Raw genomic sequence first — 24,676 nt, forward strand, 5'->3', positions numbered from 1 at the left:
TAATTGTCATGCCGCATTTGTGAAATAATTCTTAAATAATTTCATCAATTACGTCGCCCAGCTGCACAGCACGGTGTCACTGTCGGCACTGGTCCTGGGTCTGGGTCTTGGTCTGGGTCTGGCTATGGCCTGGCTGCTGGATGCAGTCGTTGCCATTTCAATTATGTTGATATTTATTTTCATATTTAATTTAACACGAACCGAACTGAGTGAGAGTGAGAGAGGGGGGAGCCTGGAAAGTGGAAACGTGCGGAAAGATGGACAGAAACAGCATCAGTGGCAGCAGCAGCAGCAGCAGCAGTAAACATTTGGAAAATCCATTTTACAGTAAAAACCGCATGCATTATTTAATTTTTAAGTGAAATCAATTACAAGCTCGTTGGATATAGCCGTGAGGGGTGGCAGTGGCAGTGGCAGAGGCAGAGGCAGGTTCGGTCTGGGTATGGGCAGGGCTTTTGATGTTAAATACCATGCCGTCGACATCGATGACGTCGATAGCAGTGCAGCAGTGTCTGTGCGTGTCTGTGCGTGTCTGTGCTAGGGGTCTGTGCGTGCAATGTGGGGGCGACGGAAGTGCGCATAAATGCAATTGCAGTCGAATAAATAAATAAAAATACTTTGTGTGCCATTAAATTTCAATTAATAACAAGGCAAACACACACACACTCGCACACACACACACACGTGTCGCGGCAACTCTTTTTCTGGCTAGGCTACAATATTAATACATTTTGGCAGTGGTGCGTGCCGCGCCGTGTGTGTGCGCCGCCGATTGCCGCAAGCCCATGAAATTAAGTCACAAATTAATTAATTAATGCAATCAATACGTTGGACATTTGCATTGCGTTGCATTGGACTGGATGTTGCTGCTGTTGCTGTTGCTGTTGCTGCTGCTGCTGCTGCTGTCTGTCTGTTGCATGTGGGCAACATTGCAATTTGCAATTACAATTATGCCTCGCCCCTTGTCCCACGCCCCACTCCCCGACGACTGACTGCTGGCAGCCATTTCTTGCACTCTAAATATAGTAGAGCCAACTGGGCCGCTAAGGTCGCTTGCCAACAAAATTGCCTTCTCTTCTCGCCCAGGTCTGGTCTGGACACCCGAGAGCAGGAGCCCCACACAACACACACACACACACACGCCATGCCCATGCCCATGCCCAACATCATTTTTTAATGGACTTTTAATGTTTGTCGCCTGTGTGTCCACTCGGGGAGGGAGTGTGTTTTTTCGGGGTCACTCTTTGGGGGCTGCTGCTCGGCTCGGGCGCAAATTAGCTGCTGCTTGTGCTCTACATGTGTTTGCTTCACTTCGCCCATCTAGAGAGGTGGGCTTTCCCGGCTTTTCGTGTGCTAGAAGCTTATTAGCCCGGCCCGTATCGCTTGGGTGGCAGTCAATTAGTGTGAAAAAACAAGGTTTATCGGATTTTCGGAATTGCATTGGCTAATGCTTTTAATGAGAACAGGTTGATGATTGCAGCATAATTAAAAATAAAATAATAACAAATTTTATTTGAATGCACTAAAACCACATAGTACGTTATTTATTTTTTGATCCCAATCAAAATATTGAAAGGTGTGTACTAGCGCCATCTGTGGGGCCAGGTTGCTCTGGAGGTGTATTGCGCCATCTACTTGTGGTAAAACACCCGCAACACTCAGTTTCATGGCTGCCTTCTTCGGTTAGTCTCATGTTAATTATGTTATTGGTATCTAGCAAAAGCTCATTGCCATTAAATGCTAATGTTAAATACTATGTTAAAAAAAGCGCGCGAAATTTTAAAATGTTATTTCTGTCACAAGAATAAAACAACTCGTAAAAATTGACTTTTATTCGTTATAAAAGAAATTCAGAATTTGCTTCTGATTACATTGTCATGGCAAATACAATACATGGATCTGGAAAATCGATGCAATCTGGAGCTCGACTTTTAGGCGGAATATCTACGGTCCAGTCCAAGTGCAAGCTGAAAGTGACAGATTTGTGTAACAACCAGAAGGAACCATTTCCGACCCCATACAGTATATATTCTCGATCAGCAGCAATAACCGAGTCGAAATACAAAGCATTCACTTTACACCTTAGTCCCAAAGAAATACATTTTGACTATAATATTTTGTCGCATTTCCATAGCATGTACTTTTATTGCGGTTTCTTGTATGCTTTATATGTATATGTATTTGAGTTATCATATAATGCTTTTCCGTAAAACTACTGATAAGGATAATAACGCGAATAGTACATCGTATGTATTTAGATATTTATAATTATATATTTTATTCTCTTAACACACATTTAATTTACATTACAGTTTATTATTGTATCAAACAATCAATCAATCAATCAAATGTATTCTATCGTTTTAAATCAATCAATCAATCATTAACTCTGGACAAAACTATTGAGTGGCAAAGACCTTTGCTTAATGTGAGTGTGTTTGGGGTTAGTAGTAGTTTAACTTAAATTTATAAAATTTGACTAGTTTGAATTTGCTTTACACGTTTTAAGGTTCATTCCTTAAGGTTTTTCCATTTTTTCCAGAAATAATTCACGCTCTCCTAAGGGGAGACACAGATATTGTTAGACATATTGCCGATATTAAAAACTAATTAACATTAAAAGACATTTGGGAGTGGGGCTGGCGGGTGCCGTAAGATTTAGCAAGAGAAATCGTTTACAGATATTTTGTGATATTTGTGTATTGAGTATTTTGGATGTTAGATTTCAATTGTATCGTCGTACAGCTATGCGTTTGCGTATGCGTATGCGTATAAATTAGGACCACGTATAAATATAATACAGTAAACTATACGTAGATTTAAACCGAAAACATTATTGACGTTTCAAAAAAACTTTCTTTTAGACATTACTACATAACTAAGTATTTACAAGAATATATTCTCTCTTCTTCTGGCTATCTTTAAGCTCATTTATGGTCCGTGGGTATTATTGGATAATTGTGTAATCGTTGGGTTGTTCGAACTGGGGGCTATCCATCCTCTTGTATGCTTTTTTTTTCTTTTTTTCTTTTGTAATAAATGCGTCAATTTGCGACAGACAACGAGTACAACGAATATCCGCCGAAAAAATCGGCATATGTTTATATATGTATAGTAAATCTGTGTGTGTGTTATATATGTATATATATATATTTTAGCCTAGACCTTGCTTTCGGGTCCATCGGCCACTTGCTTGAACGCCAGGCGTATGCGGGACAGGTAGTGGGAGCAAATGTGTCCGTAGTTCTTGTTGTACCACTCAGGTGTTTTACCCCTGAAAGTAGGCAATTATTATTTGTGTATTTTCCAATGGAAAATATCTTAGAAAAGTTCCAAAGAAGTAGCGTTTTTCTCCGATTTTTTTCAATGATGTAAAAACTTACTTGACATCCACTCTGGCCAAATGCATTACTCTAGATCTGCCACTGCCACAGGGCTCGATGAGATAGCGAGAGGCAAGGACCACGCCGCGCACAGCTCCATACAAGGGCTTGGCCTTGGCATTGTCAATGGAGGTCTCCACAATGACACAGGCACCACGTGGCAGATCCGTTTGCCATGAACTGAAAAACATATATATATAGTATATTGGGGATATTTGGGGGTAGGGATTTCACAACTTACCGCAAGACACAAAAGTCGGTTGTTAGCTGCCCATCGAGGGCGTATTGATAGATCTCCGTGCGATCGTCCAACTTCTTGACTGTCTGGCACTGCAGCAGATTTATGTCCCAGGAGGCGCGTTGCTTGATCACGTACTCGAGCACCTCTCGCGGTGGTCCCTCGATTTCCGTGGAACAACGCCACAGGCGCAGGGGATGGCCATCGCCCACCTTCTTGTAGGCGATGTCCACACTGCTGTCATTCGGGGAGTTGATGCTGAACCAGCCACGGGTTCTGTTTGGGAAAGGTTAAGTGTTTAGTTAAGGATTAGTGCCAGCTGGAGATGTGTTAGACGTTTGCTCACTTCTCTCGACCCTCCTTGATGGTGGCGCTGGTGCACTCGTAGAGGTAGCCCCGCCAGTTGTGGAACTGCATGCCCTCACCGAGGGCCTCCAGGGGCACCGGCTTTGACTCCTCCATGTAGCTGAAGTTGCATTTGGCCAGCTTCTCCTTGCCGGCTGTGTAGATCTGCTTGTAGTGCTCGATCATGAAGGAGAGGCACTCGTGCGAGGCCTTCGCCTCGGCCAGCTCCTTCATGTCTGGCATGCCGGTGCCCTTGCCCTTGCGGCGGGGTGAGGCGGAGACCGAGGCCGATCCGGTGGAAATGGACGAGTGGAAGATGGACTGGGCCAGACACACGCCCAGATTGTTGCTGGTCATTTGGTTCTGGCACGAGTTTCCGGCTACAATGGTGAGGAACTCGAGCAGGACGTACAGGATCTCCCTGTTCTCATCGGGCAGCAGGAGCACGGCACACTGAACGGCATCTAGGCGCACCTCCGCTGGCAGATCTGCAGGGGAAAAGTACATGGATTAGCAGCGGTGGCCACTGAAAAGCGGTCAAGGGTTACTTACGCTGAAAGATGGCCACAAATGTCTCGGACATCTTGGTCGTTAGCAGAGATTCGGGAAGTTCGCGGAAGTACTGCTTGAGCATGTCTGCCACGTCGTAGGCCTGCTGCAGATCGAACACATCCATGCACTCGGCTGTCGAGTCGCTCACTTCGATCTGCTCGCGCAGCTTGATGATCCTCGACTTGCCGCCGCTCTTCCGGAAGAGGCCCACCTGGTCCAGGGCATTCAGCTGGAGCCACCGGAAGGCTGCCCGCACGGCCATGGGCAAGGTCTGACCACTGCGCTGCAGGACTAGCAGGAGGGGGACGCCGAAAACCTTCTTGTCCTTGTAGTCGGGCATCTTGATCTTCTTTATGAACTTCGGGAGCTCCCAGTTCCAGCCGGAGCGATGGGTGGGACAGTACCGCTCCATGTGGCCGGTGAGCGTGACCAGGGCCAGCTTGCGAATGATTTGTAATTGACCTGCCGACATGGCGGCAAATGGAATGCCTGCGTCCTCTTGCACCGGCTCGATCTTCTTGGAGAAGCACTTGCGGAATATCATATTGGGGCGCTCCTCCATCTGGAAGCTGTGCCAGCGCACCACCGGCTGCCGCTTCGATCCCCCGTTACTGGCGCCGCCACCGCCAACGCCACCACCCTGCTCATCATCGTTCTTCTGCTCCTTGCGGGTGGTGCTCCTCGAGCGGAACGAGGATGTGCGGAAACCATCCCGTTTCTTGACGTCTTTGCCCAGGTTCAGGGAGCCGCCACGTGTGAGTTTCTTGATCTTGACTTCCGTCGTGTTGGAGTTGGCATCCTTGATGAGCAGCTTGCGTCCCTGGTGGCACTCGGAATCCGAGTGGGCACCGATGTCGTCCACCTTGCCCGAGCGCTGCAGGAAGCGGCGCGTCTTCGAGGGCTTTCGCAGCGAGAGCTTGCCCCCCGTCGACGACTCCTGGCTGTCGCTGTAGTACGAGGAGGAGTCGTCCGACTTGCCCTCCTTCAGCTGGGTCATCGGATTGGAGAAGAAGTGCAGGGGGCTGGTGCGCATCGAGCGGGGCGTGGTCGGGGTACGCTTGGGACTGGCGCGGTTGGGGCTGAGGAAGTTCTCGCTGTGGCTGGGCACCTTCAGCTCGTTGCCGAAGAACGGCGCCTTGGGGAATGTGTGCATGGGGCTCAGGGCCGAGGGGGAGGGCGGGGTGGAGTAGACTGCATCCGGTTTGCGGAGGCTGCTCCGCTGGCCCAGCTGCGAGAGATCCAGCACCTGGGGCCCACTGATGACCACGTTCTCCCGGTTCTGGCGCTTGCGCCGTCGCGACTTGATGGACTCGACGCGTCGCAGGAAGGCCTTGGCGCCGTCCTTGATGCGTTCGCTGCCAGTGCGCCGCAACCGCCCGGCCGAATCGGAGCCATCGCCCAGGGAGGAGCCATCGGTGGTGCCTGTGGAGGTCTTGCTGCAGCCGGGGATCATGAGGGTGATGCCAGCACCGCCCATATCGTAGCCGTCGTCCTCGAACCGGTCGGGACTGGACTCCTTCGAGGAGCTTTCGGTCTTCTCCAGATTGAGGAGACCCGGTGGCGGCAGCTCTAGGCCCATCTCCCCAATGCGCGACCAGCGTCGAATGTGCGGTTGGAATGTCCAGTTCTCGCTCAAGGCGAAGTTCTCATCATCGGATTCCTCCTTTTGCTGCGAGGTGGAGGTAGAGATGGAGGTGTGGGGTTGGGGTTCGGGTTACTCTCATGGATGGAAAGCAAGGATGTTGGGGTTTGAGGCTTACCTGTGGTGTTTGCGGTTTGTGCGACTGATCCAGCCGCATGGTGGCACAGCGATTGAGGACACAGAGCCGCCTGTACAGGGACTGCAGCTGATCGTTCTCCAGATTGGTGTGATCTTTGGCTACATTGTTTAGATCGATCGGGAACTGATGATCTGCAAAGTCAAACAAAGGACGATTATTAGTTAGAGCTCTGCTCCGATCGGATTCTCTTTGCGACCGCACGCCTCGACGACGCGTGAAATTCTAATTGAGAAACGAGAAAAATCGAACGCCCATGGCGCCAGCAGCTGCCATGGATACTAGCTGGATGGCTGTATGGCTGGCCATTAAACGGGTACGCGGCACGCGGTAAGAGGCAGCAGCAGCAGCCGCATTTTCACAGCGTTTTTCCACATATTTGCGTGGCCAATTCGCACGTAGGAAATCAAGTTCCAAGGCGACCACATAAGGCCAGATACTCGTACCCCCAGACGTGTACATATGTCGCGACGCGTCACACAGATACACCGATACCGATACGGCTGCCGATACGGTTGTACAGCCTGCCATCCGTAGGATGCACAGCCTGGAAAAGCTGCCCCTGCCCCTGGCCATGCCTGATCCCCTACTGGCTCTGCTGCTGCATTGTTTGTACAAATATTGTTAGCATTACAACAATATTTTGTGTTCTTCTAGGGAAAAAGCCATTCACGGTTTGTTGAACTTTTGGCTCAAAGTACGACTCGCCATCGCCTTCTCTCCTTTCCTTTCAGGGCATGGAACCAAAGAAAAGAGCTTTATATAGTTTTGTTTACGCCATTCTTGGGCGCTCTTGGCCCTGCCCTGCCCAGCCCTGCCCAGCAATGCCCGGCAAGGTATTAATAAGAACATTTAAGCACCATTCTATAAAGCAGTGTTGTGCTTTCCTTTCCAAAGTGCTGTGCTGTATGTTTAGTTTCTAATTGAATGCGATGCGCTTTGATGCCAAGGAAATAAACAAAATCGCGCGCCCGATCATTGGAGACCCAATTCTGGGAGTGTGCCACTTAATGGGATAACGCCCTGGGGGTTGGGTTGGGAGGCTGAAAGCCCGAAAACACCTCTCGATTTGATCTCATTGCAGAGTTGACGTCAGAGTGAAAATTATTTGTAAATGATTTTTCCCCTCTTTTTTACAGCAGTTTACATGGGGGGTGGTAGGGAGGGAGCGAGGAAGGGGGAAGAGAGGCGTTGCTGGGTGTTCGTTTATTAGGCCAATTATATGATTAATCTTTTTTCTCAGCCAATGACGCAGATTGCAGTGAAATTTTCGACTGTAATTACGTAAAATTTATGGGCCTTTTTTGGGTGGAAAATATAGAAGCAATTAGCCTGGAATCTAAATTGAGGATCGACCAAATTTGATTAAACTCAATTAGATGATCACCTATACTTTATTTCGTAGAATCGTTTGAGTTCAACTAAAAATTCCCTGAATTGCCCACAGTATGTTATAAAGTGTTTTGCTCACACAACAAACCGGTTTCGATTGTCAGGGCGGATTTGCAGCCCCCCGCCATTCGCTCCTATTGCCCTCTTAGGCACTCCCATATGATCCTGTGCCATGGTGCAGGTCACACCCTCAAATTAAGAGTGCCACTTTCGGTGAATAATGTGCGTAAGAAATGCACAAAAGACAAACAAAGCATACAAAAACGAGCAGAAAACCTTAAGCAAATTAACAGTCGCTTACGGATGGTACACCTCCTTTCAGCAGAGACCAGACCAGACCACATCCATGTGGCGACTGTAAATGACAGAGCAGAGCAGAGCGGAGCAGAGACACCTACGGCATTTTAATTTGCAGACCAAAACCAACCCAAACCCCAAAAAGAATCCACCAAATCCTGGGCCTGGGCCTGAGCCTTGGCCTGGGACTGGAAATTTGAGGAGCAATCTGCGCATGCGCCGCTGCCTTGTTTACACGAAACTCATTAAAATACGCATTTATCATGCTGTCCCCCGCCATAAAGACGGTAATGCAGATGGAGATGGGATTGGACTTAAGATTGGGCCTGAGCATTGGGCTGCGAATGGGATGGGTTGGGCTCCAGTTTAAATGTGCGCACAAACTGTGCCGCAAGTTGCGGAAGATTTGGATTCTTGGTTCTACCTTCCGTGGAGGAGTCGAATTTATGCAATACAATTCGCATATTTCAAGGTCGGCGACAGCCATACATCGGGCGCCCCGGGACATGCCCAAATTGCAGGCTCTCCATTTCAGATTCACTTTTTTCTTTCTTTCTTTTTTGCCATTGCTCTGGCTCATAATTCAAATGAAGTCGAGTCGGCGAACTTTTGGCTCGGACTGTGAGGACTGGCTGGCTGGCTTAGCAGTGTTCTTTTCGGGGTTTATTTGTTATTTGAATTCGCTCAGATATCTGCTGCTGCTGTTGCTGCTGTTGCTGCTGTTGGTCCGCTCATCCATCTGGATGGCCTTCAGGCGTTAAATGCGTTGCGACAAATGCTCAAGAGAGAAGGGTCTGTTGGTCTCCTTCTCGATTAAGGAAATCAAATAAATATGCAGCGTTGCTTCGGATCGGGGGTTCATTGAACTGGTACTAACATTTTGGCTGGTGGTTGAAGGGGCCTTTGCCCTGCGCTTAAACCAAACTAAGAAAAACGAAATAATAAAAGAAGGAATGAGGCAAGAAAAAACGAAACGAAACCATTTTAATTTTCGGCTGGTCGTTGGTTTTTTTATATGAAGGTGGTCCTCATAAATTCTTGGGCTGCGTGTCCTTTAGCCTTTTATTATATTTTATCTGAGTCGGAGATGCCTCACGAGTGGATGGTTTTTTCGCTCTTTTTTCATTTTTTTTTTTTTTTGTTTTTTATTGTTTTGTGTTAAATTCTTGAGATTGCCACGATCTGGCCCAAGGGTAGGCGTTCCCTGGCTTTCGTTTTCGCTTGAAAGGATCGAGGCCTGAGGTCTGATCCGCTGCCGCCTAATTGTTTGTCGCGGCGTGTTTCGGATATCAAATTCACTCTTGGGCTATGGCTATCATGATGTCCAGGGCACTGCTGGGCTTTGACTGGTGTTGAAATCTTTAATACCTGATGTCCAGGCCAAGCTGGTGTTGAAATCTTTAGACCCGGACTCTCTGGCGGCACTTGAAGAGTGTTCTCCGTTGTTGGCACGTCATAAATGCTCACCCGAGGGGGGGCGAGGACTGTTTTTCTTCTCGTTTTTTCCGCAGCGAAAGTGAAAGTTCGTGTAATAAAATTAACAAAACGCCACTTGGGGAGCGCTAAGTATATAAAGCTAAATGGTGGCATGTTGGTCAAGTGCCTTCGATTCGGTCTGCTGCTGCCTGCTGCGTCACTGCTGACGACGAGACCATCAATTACCAGCATGCCACATGCCACGCCCCTATGTTTATCCATGACATGGCTTCAGCCTTTAAGCCCAGAGCTCAGGCGGAAGTGCGTAACAGGAATGGAATAAAAATAGGGCTAGGGTTTTTGTCGGGTTTGTCGGCGGTCGAACTTACCTTCGTACATCTGGGCATACTGCGGAAAACCTGCAGCACGCAGCCATTTGCAGGCTTCTACGGCTTCGATTTCTGCATAAAAGAGAGAGAGAGAAAATTGAATCATTTTTCCATATAGCGTATACGCAGCGAACGAAATTAATTGTAATTTAATTTCCCGGCGAATCCTTTTTTGCCGGACAAAATTCAATATCCGCGACCTGGACCTGCTTGCAAAACTAATTAAAGTCCAGTCGCCGGGGTCTTTAGGCCAGTCCAGTCTCTCTGACAGGAAAGGCTCTGCTGGCCATTGTTCAGGTCTCTTCATGGTCACGGTTGATGATGGATTATGTTGCAAACCGTGCAAGTGATGTTAACATTTAAAAATCATGTAGCTCTGCGGTCCGTTTTCAGTCTCTTTTGCCTTTAAATTGTATCTTGCCCCTTCAACCCAACAGCAAACAGAAACAACAACAATAACATGAAAGTAAAAGTTTCGGAGAATCTTTTTGGCAAGGCTTGAAAGTGAAATGATTGAGTGGTGGCAAGTGTATGGTATGGTATGGTATGGTATGGTACAGTTTGGTATGGTGTGCTATGGTATGCATGCTTCGGACGTAACAATGGGGGGGTTGCTATAAGAGCAACGTACAGTTGATGGTTATAAAATGAATATTCGTGCAGAGGATTTCATCCAGATTAAGTCTCTTATTTATGTTTCATAATGGCCTCTGCTTTGGGGTCGGGTCTTTGGCTAATTTCGAGTTAGACAGACAAAGAAGATGGCAAAAACCCAGTGAACCGTAGAAAGCAAATGTAAGTCATACTGTATACTGGTATACCCTGTAGAAAAAATATGGAAAAATGGAAAAAATAATATACGCGGAATATTTTTTCCACTGAATATTTTTTGTTACTTAAGTTTTATAATTTTGATTGAAGTTGTATACTGTACTGTATTAAAATATAACAAAACAGTAAGAACAAAAAGTAATATGCAAAAACTAATTTTTTAAAGATTGAAATACCCAAAGATGGCCTTTTCCCATCTTTTTTGTGATTATGAAGATGCCTCAATAAGCAGCAAGGGAATACATTCTAACCACCGTCAACAGATATCTTTGTGAAATGAATTGAAATCGAATTCCGAGCCATAAACAAAGGCAGCCAGGGATTGTCTAGCCAGGCCAGGGATTGCCAACCAATTTGTGGCACCCAGCACCGGCTTCAGCTATTTTAAATGCTAATCTGTGCGCTGGCTCAATCCGAGCAGAGCAACAGGATCTACTGGGGAGCAGAGCAGTGCAGAGCGGAGCTATCGATTTTTAATCAACCTCCAGTGAGCGACAACATGAAACAGTTTCCGGCTGCTTACTGTCAGCAGGGACTTGTTGCAACGATGGGCATGGGTATGGCAATGGGGCTCACTGTGAATTATTATTGAATTTTGCAAGCGATTAACTTGCTCGACAACGCCAGGTACGGAACGGAACGGAACAGGCATAGACGACTGAGGCGGATGACGACGACAGGCACCTCATCATGGGAGGGCACCTGTCCAAGCGCGTTTCCTCTTCGGGTTGAGCTTCCAATACTGCATTTATTTATAACCCAGCAGCAGCAACCCTTCTGGCATCGATTTATGCTGCCATTCTGACAGCTGAAACACACACTCCGGACGCTTGACCTGCTTGGAGCAGATCCTGGCCTGATGTCAGACCAGAGCCTGACTTTTTTCAATTAGAGCCGATGGCAGTCATGCGCCCACAAATATAATTATTCCTCTCTAGGCAGCAAAAATAGCCAAACATCGGAAGATACATTAACCAAACGAGATAGCAGGACAGGCACCATATTGTTTGCCGAAAATGGCATCTCTAACACATTCGAAAGCCATTTAAAGCGCACACCACAATATATGACTTGTATGTGTGTGGGGGGAGGCTCAGCTTATTGCGTGAGAGGTTCAATATTTGTTCATGTTCAAGCGCACAGCCAACAACGCCCTGAAGTGTCCTTATTGTCCTGTACGGGGTCCTCCTTATTGTCCCTTATTGTCCTGTACGGGGTCCTCCTCTGGCTGGTATCACTTGAAACCAGGAGGCCATCAGGCACTGTTAAAACATTTTCAAAACAAGCGACGCGTAAATTCATGAAGTTCACCTGCGCCCAGGATAATAATTATTCTGATGGACACCCGGACCCCGACCCGACCCGGACCCGAACCCAGATCCAGACCCAGAGCAGGACACGGGAACGGAACGGTATTGGAGTCCTTCATGCATGCATGGGCGTGCGGAACATGATACGATGCGACGATGCTGATCAAAATTTACACGAGAAATGCCTGGCCTGGCCTGGCCAGGCCTGACCTTAAGGCTAATTAAAAGTATATATAAAATGCCCTTCTACATTTAGTAAGTGCTTAAAAAAGGACACTTTGTGGTTCTAAATTGAGCAGAAAATTAATCAAATGCGGTTTAGTCAAATGATGATGGCTTTAAGGTTCAAGCTTCAGGGCAAGGGCTAGGGATACGGATTTTACGGCTTAAAACGAAGGAACTGATATTATTATCATCCGAAATATATATTTTATCCGTTCTGAACCCATTCTGAATTCCATCTCAGCTTTAAGCTAATTTTTCTGTCACTCTCAGAAGAGAATTCCTTTACACTCCTTTCTTATCTTATCTATTCCATTTTCCTAATGAAACTATCTGGGGCGTCTTCCCTTTGCATCTGCATAACTTTATCCAAGACTGCACTAGCTATTTAATCTATACTCCTGGGCGCGCTCTTCATTGAATTTGTTAAAGATTTCAATTAAAATTTGCATTGATTTGCCAGCCCTCCAACGAAACCAGGAGAATGGTTGCTGTGGAAGAGTCCTTCGTGGCGAGAGGGAGAAGTGTCAATGGAAGGCAGAGCAGAGTTCCCAACACAATTGTCGTTGACTCCATCCTCTGTCTTCTGTCTTCTGTCCTCTGTCTCCTGTCCTCTGCTCTGGCAAGTAGATTGTGGGCGAATGTTAGTGACACGCTTTGTCTTGTCCTGCTATGTGAGTGTGCTCTGCTCCAGAAAAATGCACCCAGGCAGAGCGGGCGGCATGACAATGTATTGGAGATGGCACACACAGATACACACAGATACAGAGATACAGACTTGATTATGGCTTACGAGCGACGGACTAGTTATGCCAATGGGTGGCCTCTGGGTGGTCCTGGTCGTGCCAAGGCAACTGATGGAGGAGACAGAGCAGTGGCATGTGCCTCATGGCATCATTGCATCCGTCTCTATGACGCCTCGCCTTGGTTACACATCTGCCTGAGATTTATACAAGTTTGATATTGGGCCAAAAACTGTAAGCTGATTTAACGTGATTAAACGACCAAAAACTTTGGGATGTAAAAGCTTTGACCTTTATCGGATAATTCAATATTGTAAATTGAATTTACTTCGTGTTGGTCACTAATTGATAGGTAATTCAGTTGCCACAGGCTGGCCACATTATTCAGCAATTTTCCGTTAATTTTCCTTCCCGCTAAACGCTTTCCATATGCCAAATTATGCTGCCTGCCATATACTAGAGACAGAAAATTGCACTGCCTCGGGAACAATACCATTTTGCAGCCATTTTGCACGGGGTAAATGCAAATGAATGGCATGAAATATGTTTGCTTCGGACCCCACTCGAGTGCAACAGAATTTAGATAAATAATTCAATAATATGCAGCTCTCGTAGTTCTTGTTTTTGTTGTTGTTTTTGCCTTTAATTGTCGTAGGTGTCTTGCCATTAATTAATTGTTTGCTGCTTGCCGTTTGGCTCCTGCATTGCATGTCCCCTGTAGCTGCATTTAAATGTCAGTCGAAGCATAAATTTTATTCAGACGTGACAGGCTCGTTGCCTTGGTAAGCCATCAAAGAGAATGCTGTGCTCTGTGTTCTGTGCCAGAGTTGAGTATTAATTATAAATGGCACACCATACCAGAAATAGATCGAGAAAAGTGCACAAATTTCTACACTTGAACTTGTAATTTCAGTTTCCTTTCGGAATAGAGTTGCCCCACACGGGTGTAGCATGTACGATGTAGTATAAATAGCAATGGCAACTCCGACAACATGTGGAACCTTTTCCTCCTCACTGGGCACACAAAGCACTTCCTGCCTGCCTGCTGCCTGGTTGCTGCCTGCCTGCCTGGCAAAGGATCAAGTTATTTATACATTTTACTGGCCCATAAATGGGGAGCCCATCCTCTGGGCTACTTACTCGCTGCTTTCGAATGGGGAGTGGCAAGACTGGGTGCAACAAGTGGCAGGACGTCAGCTTAATTTGCTGTGAACTCTTCAGCAATGGGTTGGGCTGATTGTTCGCCTCACTGCCTGCCTGCCTGTTTGGCTGCCACATTTGCTCGCTTGGGGCGGCATGTAAACTCTTGCGCATAACTACTCTGTAACAGGGGGGCAAGTTAAGCCCAAACAACACAACCCTTGAGCACTTTTTGCCTGAAAATATTTCAACCATATACAACAGATCATTGAGCTCTTAATGCGATTTTAATGTCAGCGTATTATACGCTGAGGAGAGTATTTCCTGCTGAGCGCACAAGAGAAATATAATTTGGGCAAGAACCGATTTTCGCGTGCTCCAGCCAAAAAAAAAGACATTTAAAAAACAACCAAACAAAACATTTGGAAGAGCGCTTGTTGAAAATGTATGTATCTATTGTTATAGCCTAGAAGTGGCAAAGAAAATATATTGGAATTTAAATAGCAACACCACGTAAAATGCTAAAATGGTCTTAAATGGGAACAGGTGGGTCTCGATATTGCCTGTAATCGAGATGGACCCACGCAGTCCCATGGAACACACAAAGGATGCGAGTGTCAAAGGTTACTAGGAAATGCATTGGGGGATGATTTTCCCAGAAAAAGGAAGTAAAAAGAGTCAAATCTCAGTCATATTTCCTGGCAAACACGAATTAGAAACAGGACATTTGAGCTACAACTGCACTAGACCGCAAAACTCATTGGAATATGGATATGAATAAGTGATTATGAATATGTTGAACGTTCTCCGAGGGGAGAAACACCAAAAACAGCAATTAAAACTTAAAATGTAATACTCAAGTGAGTTTGGGTTCATGGGTGAATGTTTTTCCCTTTTTTTTTTTTTATTAAGCTTTGGCTAACGAGGCAGGTATCGTGCGTACGTGTATTCCTGGAATTGGGAGTAGAAAGACAGTTAGTAACACCCCTACCATAGCTCCTAGCTCCTAGCTCCTCCTCTGACGGAAGTTTGCCAGTCGAATGACTCTGCATCTACTGATGGGTTACACGGATATTTGCATAGATTTCCATGGAATTGGGTGGTACAAAATGTTATCCCTGTTAATTGGAAAATTCATTTAAGACTGATGCAGCTTTTAACCCATTCCCCCATAGCTTTCTAGATACATTTCCTGTTAAAGTCTGGGAGTTTTCGCCTACAAAGAGCCCTCAAAGGCTGTTATAATTCCCCTATATATTCCCCAACTGGGGCTGAACTCGGAAGTATCTGTATCTTGAATGCCATAAATATGAGATTCCAATTGGCAATTCGCTGATCTGATGTATACAATGTAAGCCGTAATATATTTTTGGAGGCACGAACCGTGGAGGCAGGTACCGGCTATAATTTACTTTGTTTGTTGCCTCGTTTTTTGTTTTGCCTCTCTTTGCCTTTTTGTTGGTGCTTGTTTTTTACTCGTTCCCGAATATACATATAGCACATGTATTAATTGTATAATAATTTTTTTCCATTTATTACTACATGCGAAACAATTTTCTTTATTTAAATGAATGGCTTTGCTTGACTGGCGCGCAATTTCATTTGAGTGTAAAGAAAATGATGATGATGATGGTGGGGAATACGACTATATATACATATACATATATACATACATACATATATATAAAAAAATGTAGATAGTATTGTGGTGCAGACTGACTGTCGTCCAGTGAGTGATGGAATGGAGTGACTGACTGACTGACTGACAGATGTAACCAGTTGCAAATGATAGACGAGTGGCCATATTAGATGTCTGCTGTCTGAACACTTGTTGCCATTCCCATTACTATTCCCCTTGAATAATTAGATTTTGAGGCGAGAGTCGTCGACTGATGGGTCCAGGCTGTGCTAGAAATAGCCATGCTCCGCATTCTTATTCCCAAAATAACTACCTGTAGGTGCTAAAGTGGGAGGTGGCAGGTGGGAGGTGGGGTGGGGAAACCATCATGGGGTGCGGAAAAACAATAAACAGCAAGCGACGGGCGGCCCAAAGTGGCGCGCGCGCATTCCTCGCCGCTTCACAGCAAAACACACAATGATCCCGCAGCCGAAGACAGGCATATTTCTCTAATTGTATACACAAAAGTTTTCATAATTTTCCATTCGACCAGCGCGCTGGCAAAACAAAGCTGCCCTTGAGGCCGAATGGAAAACCCATTATTCGATTGGCCATTCTCGGTCTCACCTGCAATCTTGCGTTCGCGCATTTTCCGCCATAACGCCTCGGCCTTGCGCTTGGGCCAATTCTCGAACTTCTGCGAGAAGCTCCTGAAGAACTTGTACTCGCGTATGGTGATGGACATGCGGCGTTGCATATTGGCCAGCTTGGGAAGCGCCGTCTTGACGGTGTCTGCACAGAAACGACTGAAAATTCCCAGTAGGCTATTGACCTGCAGTGATTGTTTTTGCCAAAGATGTTCAGGCCAGATCCATAGAAGAAACTACGGAAACACTGGGAGATATTCCATTGCACGGACACACACACACACACACACAGAATCCACCACTGGCACACAAACACACACACGTAGTTGGGGGATTTTTCCAGTGATTTCCTATATTTTTAATCGTATTTCAAAATGCCGTTACAAACTGAGTCGTCGGCGTCGACGCGCTCCACCCGAGAGAGTTTTCCCGTTGCGGCCACGAAAATCAACAACCGTGCACGGCGCCTGTAAGAGCACTAATGAATTTGCCAACGCGCTCCCGTTCGGGGCAAAATGGCGAGTGTGCCGCCCGGCCCGAGTGCGCCCGAACCGGAAAAAGCCGAAGCATCATTGGGGGGCCACAGCCAGCCATACGGGGCGTATGAGCAATGTTTCTGTGTTTTGTGTTCTGTGTTCTCTGTTGTAAGCCAATGATGTACTGCTGTTTTTCTTCTTCTCTGATTCTTTAGGGTTCCGTTCCGAAGGATTTTGATGTGATGGGATGGGATGGAGGGTACTCGTGCCTCCTTTCCATATAGCTCGTATCGGCGCCACAATCGCTTATTATTTTCTGTGGTTAGTTGGCCAGGGCCAAAGCCTGAGGACAGGACGGAAAGACCAGACAGCTCTCCACAAGTAAATAAATAAATAAATTGAAGAACTGCCTGTTGTTGGCCGTTGATGAGGTTTATTTCATTTTCATGTAAACGTAAACACACACACACACACACAGAAAGAGAGGGGGAAATGTCAGCTTGTTTTAGTTTTGCTTTTTATGGGGGCATTCATTAAAATTCATACATTTAGAGACATTGCCTTGGCTAAACAACCGCACCTGTTGCTCACTGTTTGGTAGCAGTGGGTGTGGGCCTGGGTGGAGCCTTGGTGGAGGGAGGTCCTTTGTGGTGGGTTCAGAGTGGGCCACAGTTGGTTTGGCACAGTTGCACGATAAGTTTCAAGGTTGAGCCTTTGCTTTGTTGCATGATTTATGTATGGAAAACTAAAGGCACACTGGACGACACTTTGATGATTCAGATGGGTTCGAGCACACATTTACTTACTGCTTAATAGTTCTAACAATTCTAATCGGGCAAGTGCAGGCCCTTTGTGAGTTACAAAAACAGCTGGCAGAGGTTTACTTAGGGATTACATTCACTTTTGTCGAGTTTTCTCAGAGTGCGGTGGGAGGGGGGTGGCGGGAAAGAAGCGAAGCCTGATGAAAGCGATTAATTGGGTAAACAGGAAAATTATGAACACAAAATCATTGCCAGTCACGGTTACATTATTTCCCATTAATCTTCTCCTCTCGTGGAATGGGCGGCTGGGGGGTGTGTATGACTTGGTGCGGAAGACGGAACACGACATGGACACATGCTCGACATCGGCGCATTATATTCCGTATTCTCTTGAGCCATACCCATAGCCATAGCCATTTTATATATTAAAGAGACACACTCGTATATATAAATGCTGGTCATTTGTATTTGTGCAATATCAGATATAAATCATGATATACTGTGTGTGTTAATCTTTTCAATAAAATAAACAACAGCCAGAGAGAGAGAGAGAGCTACTTGGGATGTTTCTGCTTCCGTTATGGAACAACAATGATGAACCTCCTCTGATACAATCCCATCACAACTCGCTCTCTTTCTCACTCACTCCGGTTTCAAGTCTGTCATTATTGACATCGGGGCGTATACGCAATGAAAAAGTACACAAAAAATTGGCAATACACTCGTAAATACGCATAATGCGAGAGTAAATATAATGATAATATACTGAAGGTTACTACCAAGACTGGGACCAGTGACCAGCGACCTTTCTAGAGGGCATGTTCTGGCCAAGACGTCACTCTAGTGACGTCAGGAGAGAGACATCATGGCTGAAGCGACAGGAAATGGAAATGGAAATGGCAAGCAAACACTCAGATAATGCTCATGAAATGACCAATGTGCCGTGGCGCCTCCATTCTGACGTCATTGGTCTAGATTGCCACTGCGACTCCAGCGGCTTCTCCTGGTGGGTGCTGATGAGGCTCTGACTGCGTGCTCGTCTACTGGTACTCCTTTTGTGTGTGTGCATAATTCGATAGTGAGGACGAGGACGCAGTCATGCTGCAAAAGCGAAATTGAATGATGCTTTCGGTTGCCACCCGGACAGTGAGAGTTGGCACAAGTTTGCTGCCAGTCGAGGGCACTTTGGCGTCCAGTTTGTGATTGAATTTTTTGTTCATTTATACGCCATTTTTAGCACAAAGAGTGCCATCATCATCACCATCATCCCCCCGGCAGCAACAGCAGCAGCATCCCCACCCAAAAGAGCAGACACAATATGTGGATAGATATGTCTATGTATGAGTCCCTCCGAGAGAGTGAGAGTGTGAGTGTATGGTCTGTACAATTGACAGATTGACAGCCATTTTCGGTTTGGGGAATGGTTTGGGGATTGGGTGGGGTGTGAGGTTTGCGCCGATGCCATTCAAGTGTTGACGGAAGTGTTGGATTTTCGCAAAAAGAGCGCCTGCCGCTGCCGCTGCCGCTGTTGTTGATATTGTTGTTGCTGGCCCAAAAGAACATGAAAGTAATTTAAATGATGGCCTTGATTGGCTGCAATTGTTTGCCGAAATAAAAGCATTTGATTTCGACTTCGATGCCAAAGTAAACGATGATTGCTAAATGAAAAGAAGAATGGGAATGGGAATGGGCCAGTCCCTAGCATATGATATCAAATATAGATCAGACTCTGTCATAATTATAGAAATTATGAGTCATGCTTGACCACACTGTTATTATAAACCACTCAGGCTTAATAACAGTCCACTAATTGGCTGGCAGGACCACCAAGACCTCAAAATAAGACAGTCCAGCCAGCCTTGATAGTCGGCTAGTTGTGGGTTCTCCCGGGGGCCCCGGCCTCTGGTCTGGGCCATTTAAATAACTCATTTAGCCCCGGCTGTGGAAAAAGGAGAAGAACTTGTTGCCGGCCCCAGGCACAGCCACAGCCACAGCCACAGCTACTCACCTGCTAAATAGCGATCACTCTGCGAACGGGAATAGCGCAGCGTCTGTGGGAGAGATACAGAGAATGGGCATTAATGTCTGGCAATCAAGTTTATGCGAGGGTGAACCAATAAGTTATAAAAGGGATTAATATTCTACCATGGCTTCGAAGGGTTGCTTTAACTTTTATATTCTATATTATATTCTATATTATATATAATATCTATATTTCTGTTTATGCTTTAGACTTCTACAAGCTGTTATTACCCTAGCCTACTCTTTAGGGCTCATCAAGATTCTTGATACTCACCAAATGGTGTGCAGCAAAGTCGTCGTATCGTCTGCTCAGTTCGCGCTCCTTGAGCAGCAGTGGGGCAGAGTTGGACTTGGTGGTAAGCTCCGGTATGCCGCCCGAGTCGCCCAGGTTGCTGTGCAGCGAGGCGCTGCTCGGCGAGGGCAGCTCCACGAAGTGATGCAGCTGCGTGACCGTGGTGGCCGTGGGCGACAGCAGCGACTGGAAGGGCTCCTGTCGCAGGGCCAGGGATAGCTGGGCCCGCTCCTTGACATTGCGGGGCAACAGCTTGCGTGGCTGCATCAGGTGGAGCTGCTGGTGATAGTGGTCCAGGGAGTGGCTCCGCTGACTGCGCTGGCGGCCGCCGCAGGGCACAAGGATGGGCGGCGGGGCGATGTACTTGCGGCGCAGCACCACGGGAGTGGCCATGGAGGCAGTGCCTCCGCCGCTGGCGCTGCTGGCATCGCCGTCGGTGCAGTCGCAGTCGCAGATGTGCTGCCCCAGCTCGAACTCGTCGTGGCACTCGTCGTAGTCGCTGGGCTTTCCACCGGACTTTTGTTTTACGGCCTCCGCCTCATCCAGCATATCGTCCTGCGACTCGTTGGCTGCCTCCGCCTCGCCGCCACTGCCGCACTGGCTGAGCACCTCCAGGAGATCGGGATCATCGGAGGAGGCCACCGAGCCGCTCTTCTGGAACTTCATCTTGCGCAGGGCATCCAGGCTGCTCACCGACTCGTTGTCCGGGCCACTACGGTCTCCCGCTCGATGATGATGGTGGTGGTGGTGGTGATGGTGCTGCAGATGGTGGCTCTTCCAGTGGGACATGTCCTTGGGCGGGGTGGCTGTGCCAATGCCGCTCTCGTTGTTGTCGTTGTCCAGTCCAGAGGAGTCCAGGGAGATGCCCGACTTGCCGGAACTGAGAACACCTGTCGCCTCCTCGCAGGCCGACGACGACGAAGTGGAACTGCCACGCGGGGGGTAGATAGATTGACAAATCAATATTGATGGACCCATATTAATGACTTCATTCCCAGGTTTCCTGGGATGTTGATGATGATACTCACTTATTGTCTTCATCGACGGCGCCAACGCTGCGGAGTATGGACTCCTCCGATGTCCAAATTGTCGATGTGGATCCTTTTTTGGTCACATCCACCAAATAGCCGGGCGTGGCCGTACCTTTCGTCGACGCTGTCGTGGCTGCAGGTCCAGGTCCAACTCCAGGTCCAGCCGATGCGGATGCTGGCGGTGGGGTTATGGCGTTTCTGTTCGTCAACGAGGAGGAGCCCGTGCTCGCATGATTAATGCCCACCCGTTTTGGCATCGACATGGGCATAGATGCCGCCGCAATCGTCGTCGGGGTCTGCATTGGCATTGTTTCCATGTCGCCGCTGCTCAATTGACGCTGTCGCCTAGATTTCAAATCCTCGATGGTGGTCCCTGTCGATGGTTCACCTGTTGCCGCCGCTGCCAGCTCCTCGATTTTCAATGCACTTTGGAAATTTGTCAGCTTATGAGCCGGCGGTGTCGTCGGTGTTGTCGGCGTCTCCATGGCATGGCCATTAAATGTCGTCCCAGCCAGACTCTTGCGCTGGCTCTGAGCCACGACTGTGGCTGCAGCTCCTCCATGATAGCCATTCGGGGCCGAGAGGATGCGCATATAGTGGACAACATTCGATTTGGCGGCTGCTGGCAGCATCGTCGCTTCGCTGCGTCCGCAATCAAGGTTAAACGATTGCAGTGGAATGGTGGCCTGGTGGAAGACACAGAATGAACAAACTTATTAAAATATAGTCAGTCGGGTTTAATAAAGAAAAGTCGACACTGAGTGCCGCTGACAGTTTCGAGGGCCGCCGCAACCGCCGCCGCTCCACAGACTCAGACCTCAGCCTCTACATGGAAGGACCTTGAATGTATAATGAGACTGGAGATCTGGAAGCCGGAGAATGGAGGCTGGCTAGCTACCTTGTTGGGCAGCCCACAGAGAGACAATGCTTAAAAGGAAACATCAGCGGAATTTTTAGACATTGTCAAGTGGCTACCCAAGAATTTTCGTACTTTATGCAAATCTAAGAGGCAGTTGAGCTTCTTGCTTCTCTGTTTTTTTGCAGGTATTTCTGTGGAACTCCACAAAGGCACATCTCGACGCACTAAAGAATCTCCGCTCTGAGCAAATGTGTCCTATTGTTATGGGTTATGATTTATATGCCGCCTCTGATAACAGCCAGCAGCAGCAGCCGCAGCCTTCTAGGAACTCTCTTTTTTTCTCTCTTTGATCTTGAATCCTATCTACAATCGGTGTCCCATGGTTCTACACATTTTCCTGGTCAAAATGTCAAAGAGGAAAAGTGCGTTATGTTAATTAAATGTTCAGCTTTTGACAATTTGTTTTTGTCCACGCAAAAAGTAGTATTAAAATATAAGAAAAAGAGAGAAACCATGCCAGCGACAAGCGGAAATCGATCTAAATGATTTATGGGTGGAAAAACTGTCTACGTGTGTGTCTGTGCCTCAAAGCAACGCATTTTTAGTGACTGCAGCTAGTTGTCGTTGTTGGTGGTGGCTGTAGTGCTGCAGGTTTCTGTTTCTGTTGCCGTTGCCATTGCCATTGCCTTTGCGCTGATTCTGTGGCAGGAAAAACGCGCAACTCCCTCGGGGGCAAAAAGTATATCAAGATGGAATAGTGCCAAGGCTGGGGGTGAGACGAACGATTCAGTAAACGAATCGATAAGAAATGCTAAAGCAGCCGTATCGTATAGCAACAGGAAAATGAATGCATTTTGCATCGCAGTGGAGTATTCAAAGGGGACAGGAATTTAATATTCTCTGTATTTAGGAAACTTAAACAGAGGTCTGGGTCTGTTTTAAAGCAGACGACGCCTGACCAAATATAGTCCAATTATTCGAGCGAAGGATGCGGATGCGGTAGCCAGGCCAGACTAAGGATTGGATGTGTGGTGGTCCTTTGGGAATGTGACAGGACAGACACATCTGTTGCGCTGCTGTTTTCGAAATCAAATTTGTAATGCATTATGGAGCAGCAGTCTCGCCACAGAGCGAGCCCCGTGCCTGTTACGGCCATGTCTATGAATTATTAATAAAGCCTGATGGTCGGGGCCGATTCCAATTCCGATTCCGATTCCATCCAAAGCCCAACTGCGTGTTAATGAGCCGCCAACTCTCGCCGGCGGACGCATTAATTGGGCGTCCGGATCATTGTCGTTTATGGGCATGGCTACGCATCGGGCTATTTAAAGGCAGGCGGGCGCCACAGTCACAGTCCCAGTCACAGCCCCAGACGCAACCGATGCCCCAGCGGATGGATCTCTCAGATCGGATCTGATTTCGACAGTTAGACAAATAAAAACTTTTACATTTTACGGCTAGTTATCAGGGCTCGAGCATCTGTCTTTCTGTAGATCGAAAGACCGATCGCTCACTCTATTAATTTAGCGATTTTATCAAGCCAACAAAATTCTCAATTAAAGAGGGGCCCCCATTCCCCGCCATTCCCCCGAAAACCCTGTTTAACATATGTAAGCGATTCCCTCTAGGGTTTGTTGTGATTGAAAATTGAAGCATTTTATTGGTTTTGGTTTGGTTTGGTTGGATTGGGCTTGCTTTGGGGAGAGTAGAGTGTAAAGCAAAGAAAAATCCGAAATCAATTTTATGGCCGGGCAGTAGAACTCGATATCCGAGACGCTGACAAAAACTTATTTAAATGTCATAAAAATGTGAACATTTCCCACAACAGCAACAACGCAACAGATCTGAAGTATCGAATTGATGGAAAATAAATGAAATGTTTTCTTCGGTTAGTTAATGAAAAATGCAATAAAATAAACACCAAATGACACATAAAAATGGGAAATAGGGGAACTGTAAATGCTCCTAATTGATCATAAAAAAAACGCGAGTCGCAAGAGATCTACAGAAAATACATAACTCTACATATGACTGGGGCTCTGGATGACAAATGCAACGGGCAACGCCTGAGCGTTCCACTTTTATTGATATGTGACCCAGAAAGACTCTCCTTCTCCCCATAAAGAGATACGTACACGTACCGTACCTATATATGAGTATGAGTAAATGCACTCATAAGTACTTGATCATACACCCAACAGTATGAGAGTGTGTGTGTGTGTGTGTGTGTGTGTGTGTCAGGGCATCGCAGACTATCGCAAATCGATTGGACATGCCCCTGACTGACTCTGAGACATGGACGGGCCTCCCTGCCTGCCTGCGGTCACGCATGCGCACTGATAATAATTATCAAATCAAAACACTTAAACGCCTGCCCGGCCCATGGTCGCCTCCTTCCTGATCTGTGGCTGGGCCTCTTGGGATCCTCTTGGGATCCGTCGTGTTTGTTTGCCTTGGAGTGATTTGCAAGTTCTACTTAAGTCAAAAGTGTCGGTCTCCGTTCTCTGCGGCTCGTTGAGCTGCGTGAAAAGCTTTTTGTGTGTCGCGGTCTTTTGTCCGTGTCTGAGACTGCATCTGAGTCGGAGACTGAGTCTGGCTTGCCACATCTGTTGCAACTGCTGCATCTGCATGGTTCATCATCATTAAGCGCATTGCGTTGGATGTGAATGCCAATGCCCCCACACACATGTACAAGATTCACTTTCGCAGAGGGAGACCCTCATAAACATGGCCACAAACTAAATTGGGGCGTTTTGGGCCTGTGCCTGGGCCTGGGCCTGGGTTCCGCCGGGTCTGCCTCATGCAACGTCTGCTCGGCTGTGTGTTGACAGCTGCAGCCTGCCTGGGCCAAAGTGAAGTGTTCTCTGCGGATCTCGATCTGCAGGCCGCAGGGCGGCATATTGACCCAGTTCACTCTCCCTTGGCTCCTTTCGA

The 24,676-nt window shown here is 47.1% G+C and overlaps 1 protein-coding gene across 4 annotated transcripts in view; it reads right to left on the minus strand.

Moving 5' to 3' along the window:
* Positions 1-2,108: 2,108 nt before the first annotated feature.
* The window catches only part of LOC108155215 (rho GTPase-activating protein 7), a 92,870-nt gene continuing 70,302 nt past the window's right edge, over positions 2,109-24,676 (minus strand). For 2 of the 4 annotated variants that reach the window (XM_033389984.1, XM_033389985.1), the window contains exons 7-17: positions 20,881-21,569; positions 19,835-20,780; positions 19,547-19,589; positions 9,791-9,862; positions 6,279-6,430; positions 4,519-6,187; positions 3,968-4,454; positions 3,625-3,897; positions 3,384-3,563; positions 3,166-3,274; positions 2,109-2,559 (exon numbers count right to left, since the gene is read on the minus strand). In XM_033389984.1, the coding sequence (XP_033245875.1) occupies positions 2,512-2,559; positions 3,166-3,274; positions 3,384-3,563; positions 3,625-3,897; positions 3,968-4,454; positions 4,519-6,187; positions 6,279-6,430; positions 9,791-9,862; positions 19,547-19,589; positions 19,835-20,780; positions 20,881-21,569 (4,668 nt within the window). In that variant the 3' untranslated portion in view covers positions 2,109-2,511. Of the gene's footprint in view, positions 3,275-3,383; positions 3,564-3,624; positions 3,898-3,967; positions 4,455-4,518; positions 6,188-6,278; positions 6,431-9,790; positions 9,863-16,281; positions 16,586-19,546; positions 19,590-19,834; positions 20,781-20,880; positions 21,570-24,676 lie in introns of those variants that run through there. The other 2 variants (XM_017285898.2, XM_033389986.1) reach the window with 2 other exon arrangements.

The sequence above is a fragment of the Drosophila miranda genome, chromosome 2, assembly GCF_003369915.1.
Source record: "Drosophila miranda strain MSH22 chromosome 2, D.miranda_PacBio2.1, whole genome shotgun sequence".
Classification (NCBI taxonomy): domain Eukaryota; kingdom Metazoa; phylum Arthropoda; class Insecta; order Diptera; family Drosophilidae; genus Drosophila; species Drosophila miranda.